We start from the raw sequence: 5,796 nt of genomic DNA, 5'->3' as shown, positions 1-5,796 counted from the left end.
AAGATCCTTACTGGCCTGCAATAGAGCTCTAACCCTATTGAACACCGTTGGGATGAATGTAAACTCTGAAGGCACCACAGGCCTCCTCACCTGACCATACATCAGTAACTGACTTTACTAACACCCTTGTAGCTGTATAACCGGAAATCTCTAAAACCACACTCCAAAATCTAGTGGAACATCTTTCCATAAGAGTGGAGTTTCATCTAAAAGAATATGGAGACTTAATGTGGAATAATCTGCTCAAGAAGCATATGTCACAAACTTTAGTCCATATAGTGTATTATGTGTAACTGTATGAACCTGGCTCTAATATGCACATCCTACAATCCTCTGGGGTCAGACTGGGGTAGGGAAGGCTGTAGGGTGGAGGGGTGAGAGGATTGGCTGGTGTTAGCTATCCGAAGTCTCTCTGACGCAAGCAGCGTGTTGCGTTGTCGTGTCTGGTGACACCGGGAGACGCACATGAGAGCTAAAAATACAGCTGAACTTCAGAGTTATTTAAACTGTTCACTGTCCAATGCGAAACCCCTGTCTAATTGACTAATTTTTTTTACTTGAATAACTTACCAGAGCTGGAGCTAAAGTTATACAGATCATAATCAGAAGCATTGTGCATCATTATCAATGTATCTATTTTTCTTTTACGTTTCTAACGTTATACAAAAATGATGTCAGGATTGAAGTTCATTTGAAAGAAAGAGTATTAGGACACTTGGGACACTTGAAGTTTTCCAACCATATTGGTTCTTACTCAGACTTTTACTACAACAATAGGGGAAACCAATTGTATATGATGTCTTTGGATGCAGTGGCATGAAATTTTCTAGAACGAGAAGAACTAGAACTAGAAGACACATTGAGTTGGAGTGGAAGATCTTCAGTAGACTGCTATAGAGCTCTAAATCTATTGAACACCTTTGGGATGAATGTGAATGCTGACTGCACCCCAGACCTCCTCACTTCATTTACATCAGTACATGACTTTAGTAACGCCCTTGTGTTTGAGCACAAATCTCCACAAGCACAATCTAAAGTGTAGTTGTATTTTCCTAGAATCTTTCCTAGAATTCCTGCAAATAGTTATATATTTTCTTGATTCAAGTTATTTTAGTGATATATTAATAACAGAGTGATCGAGTTGTTCATTTTATTTATTTATTTATTGATTCAGAAATTCTTGATAAACACTGTTTGGAGGTTCAGAAGAACCTCACGTCTATCAAACACTGTTTATATCCATACAGCAAAGTGCAGTTAGACAGTTTCAAATTCAATACTGATATCATAGAGCATCATATAGAGTTATCTTTAGTTATTTATAGTTATATCTATTCTCATTAGTTATTGTCATGTCCTATAAGTCACTACGGCTCTGACGGGCACGAAGTTTGTGCCTCATGTGACACGGTTATAGAGTCTTAATAATAAATGCAGCAAATAAAGTCCTTCAGTCGCTCGGACCGAAGTTTACATACTATCAAAATATAATGTTTATAAGTACCATGCCATTTTACTGAGGAAAAAGTGCGAAAGCAATCCAGTCTAAAGGAGAGAGAAAGTGAAGGTGAGGATAAACGTAGATGAAAAACAATGAGAGGATGAAGGGGAGTTGAATTAATGTGTTTCTCCCTCTCTTTCGGATTGTAGTGCAGCTATTTGTCTTAATCCTGACGCCCGTAGTTTGGTTCTCTGCCCAGCTGAACGGATGCAAACAATCTGGAATATAAGAGAGAGAGAGAGAGAGAGAGAGAGAGAGAGAGAGAGAGAGAGAGAGAGAGAGAGAGAGAGAGAGAGAGAGAGAGAGAAAGAAAGAAAGAAAGAAATTGAGAAGAGAGAGAAGAGTAGCGGGAAGGAAGAAATAAAATTCCCAAAAATCCTGCAGGTCCACTTCAAAGCACAAAAGGAACCGCAGTCAATCGCTTTAATAAAAGTCTGCGACAGGGGACCTTTGAGGTCAGCGTCCTGCAACTCTTGAACATCTGGAAACAGCTGTGCATATCCAGAAATGCCTTGTTCACATCTGCAACCCTTCACACACTGATCACACTACAAAGACTAGTAGCCTCAAGCTCTGGATTCAAACCCTTCACGGCTGGTTTTTGTTCTTCTTATTGTTTAAATGTTTTAATGCTCGTCATGGAAACAGAAATAAAACGCAGTTCTGAATCGAAGTGAAGTGAGGTGGGACTTTCCAGTCATGAGTAAGAGAGCCTTTTGTGTCTGGTTATAGATCACTATGCAGGCCACAGTGTTAACAATGAGCCTATTAATCTCCACTAATTCTGTTAACAAAAGTCCAAAATACGAAAAGTTCCAGTATGAAGATGTTGAGTTCCAAGTGAAATCCCATTATCCAGCAATGTCCAGAATTCATGGTTCCACCTCAAGCAGTCACAGTTTCCCCTTGCTAAGGCAGCTTTTTTACCCGTGGTGTAGAAATTCCAGGCAAAGTTGGTACAGGAAATGAAAAATAAATGCAAACCATTTGTGCTCACGTTTCTCTTTTGATCTGAACCAGAACATGTCTGAAGTCCAGCAATTTCCCAGGCATTTCTATAGGCACTGAATCAGAAAAAACATCAGAGCATCCAACGAGATCATAATGAGAAGACATTCCTGATGCCGTGAAGGTTTAGAGTCACTGTGTCAAAAAAAAAAAGGATTTTCACACAGGAGAGACTTCAGTTAGCAGGAAAAGATGTTTCTGGAACCCTGGAGAGTCTGACCCCCAATAAAAGATTTCTGCCAAATAATCTCAAGCAAGAACATAAAACCTAAGAGTCCAAATCCAAAATAATTATGTCTAATGAGTTTGAACTCCAACTGTATAGTGGTTTCTGGAAGTTCATTTAAAACTCAATAAGAAGCTGTGTATCTGGAAAGCCTGGAGACCTTAAATCCTAAGTCAATTCTTCAGTGATTTTTAAGTCTGACGTTCTGGCTTGAAGTCTTCAAAGAAACATTCTGCTGTTGCTGTGAAAAATCTGACCACATTAAAGAAACGAATTCCAAAGTATTTGGTAGACACGAAGCAAAGAAAATTGGTGAAAAGTCCACTATGGAGGAGTCCATATCCAACATGTTTGTCTAAGGAGTTCCAAGTGTTCTGAGGGTTCTTTGTGGAATAATTGCACTTGCAATAAGAATCAAGTGTATGTTTCCTGATGCTTTAAGCATATAATTATTGTAAAAAGATATTCTAGACACTGAAAAAATCATATGGGGATAATTATTCTGGATATGTCTGACTTTGTGAAAGGACGCCATTCCTGAATAGGAACCATTATTCAGATAGTAGATACTGTATGAATTTAAGGCTACTAGTGGATTGTTCAAAGATTTGAAATCCACAGGTTTAAATTGTGTTTTTTGCTACTAGAAAGATACTGGGTTTAGCAAGAACACTGAATTTATTGAGTATCGGGAATCTGAATTTGGAGTATGAATCTTAAGACATCAATGAGGTAAAGATGCTCCTGAAGATTATGAGTCTGGGTTTGTAGACATCATAGGATGATGTTTCTGGTAATTTGAATAATTCATTTATTGTGGTCAGATTATCCATACATTCCTGTTACATGGAATAATCTAAAGGCATGAGGAAAGACCACCAGTGAAAAGAAGTTTACAATCCAGAGTTTTTTGGTTTTAGTCAGTGTCTTTATGAAAATGTCAAGCAGAAAGCTCAAAGTGTCTGAAGATGCTTCTGCAGAGTAATTTTTTGTTCTGACCAGCAGTCTCTTTTATTAAAATTCCAAGAATTTTGAAAAACATCCACCAATCATTAGACGATCCTCTGGTTGGTGACTAGTGCAGCCTGGCTCTCCCGTCTCCGCTCCTCCTTCTTCTTTTCACTGCGGAGCTTCCAGCAGGCAGCGCTTAGACCGAGCAGAGACACGCCGGCTGACAGCAGCGCCAGGCCTAAGTGCGAGATAGTGGATCCATGAGAGTTAAGACTGTAGGCGACAGCAGTGACCACGATGCCGGCAATCAGGACCACCACTCCAAAGGGAAGGGTACAGCGGAAGCACGAGAGCTCCGTACCCCCTGTCGCTGCTGTCAGAGGACCGTCGTTCACCAGAGGGATAGGCATTGATAGTGGTGGTTCATTTTTGTTATTGTTGTTGGCTTTAAGAGAAGAGCACTCTGGGACCGTCATGGTGTCTTTCAGATTATTTCCGGGCATCGCAGTTTTCACTTTCAATAGGCTACACCTTCAGCTGCAAAAACAACAACAAAAAAAACCCAGTTCATATTTAATAAACTGATTGAAACTCATTACAAACTGTAAGCTTGATGCATGTGTCTGCATCTCAGTCCCTGTGAAGAAGTATTCAGTAGCCAAAGCACATGAAAACTGACTTGTGTAATACTAAATCGTTGTCTTTTTTAGTATAATATTTTACACATAACATATGTAAAATAACTTTACAAATCCACTAGTCAAACATAGAATTAATTGCTGCTAAATTAATACCTTAAACACAAATCCAAGTAATTCCTGAATGAAAAAACCATAGCAAACTTTGTTTTTTTAACCAGGTTTGGTCTGATAAATAAGTTTAGTGTTTCACCCTGTAACACTATGCTTCCCAGACTTATTACTGTAGACTTGAATATTTTCAAGGCAGTTTTTTTCATGTTAAATTATTATATAATGTCATTTTTCGAGTTACAAAGAAAAAAAAATTGACCAGACTGTGATTTATATTTCAATTGGATTGTGCATGTTTGAAATTTCTGCTCTGTGATGAATCTATATCCTGAAACGCACTAAGAAATAAAATGCTATGAATATAAATATTAATAATTCTAATGAGGATGATGATAATTATGATGGGGATGATTATATAAAAATGTATATACACTGGTCTCTTGGTGTTACAGTTTTTTATGTTTAAATGTATCTGTAGAAATATTTAGTAAATTAGTGTAATATAGTCATACTGTATTTATAATCTATAATATGCAGTGCATCATGGGTATTTTTTCTATGACGTACATTATCAATAAATCCCAACAACTTTTTATTTCACCACGTTTCTGTTTAGTAATGGATTCTGATTGTTGTTGGATTTGCAGTGTGCAGTTATTTCTCAGGTGGCATAAAGTGGAGTAAAGTTTTCCACATCCAGCTGAAAATGGTTTTACAGTGTGAAACAGTTTACAATGTGGAAGATGTTGCTTCGTCCTTTCGCTGGTTGAATTTCAGATATCAGAAGACTACATAGGACGGTCTGTTCATGGGACGGTTTGGATGGATAAAAGAATCATTAGTGCTCCCCTGTTCACCCTTCAAGAACTTTATACATCCAGATTTAGAAAAGGGGCTCAGAATATATGTCTAGATGCCTCACATCCAAGTCATATACTTTTTAAACTTTTGTTGTCCCAAACACCAGGGCAATCTGGCACAAGAAAAGTTTCTTCACCCAGGCAACCACATGCACCGTTAAATGCTCTCCCTATTGCGCAATGAGAAAAACATGTGCAATACCACTTATTTATTTTTATTTTAACATTGCAACTAAATTCTTCTTTCACCAAAACAAATTCCTTGCAAGTGCAAACATATTTGGCCATAAAGCTCTTTCTGATTCTGAATGCATGGCACTCGAGTGCAGTGCATATTAATAGTTGCGTATGTGATATTTAATTGAATATTACTATATATTTTTGAAGAATGATTTTATATTAAGTCGATTGAGGTTTAGATTATTTCCTGATAATATGTTGATATGGACAAGTTGGTCCATTCTGTTGTTCCTCACCCCGCACCAAGCTTGAAACCAC

The 5,796-nt window shown here is 37.9% G+C and overlaps 1 protein-coding gene across 1 annotated transcript in view; it reads right to left on the bottom strand.

Moving 5' to 3' along the window:
• Nucleotides 1–1,910: 1,910 nt before the first annotated feature.
• The window catches only part of tmem100a (transmembrane protein 100a), a 4,278-nt gene continuing 392 nt past the window's right edge, over nt 1,911–5,796 (bottom strand). The window contains exon 2 of the mRNA XM_083545422.1: nt 1,911–4,223. Coding sequence (XP_083401548.1) covers nt 3,788–4,189 — 402 coding nt within the window. The 5' untranslated portion in view covers nt 4,190–4,223 and the 3' untranslated portion in view covers nt 1,911–3,787. The remainder of the gene's footprint in view (nt 4,224–5,796) is intronic.

Source organism: Silurus aristotelis, assembly GCF_946808225.1.
Source record: "Silurus aristotelis genome assembly, chromosome: 6".
Lineage (NCBI taxonomy): Eukaryota > Metazoa > Chordata > Actinopteri > Siluriformes > Siluridae > Silurus > Silurus aristotelis.
The sequence above is the reverse complement of the archived record's forward strand: the minus strand, read 5'-3'. Positions and strand labels throughout refer to the sequence as shown.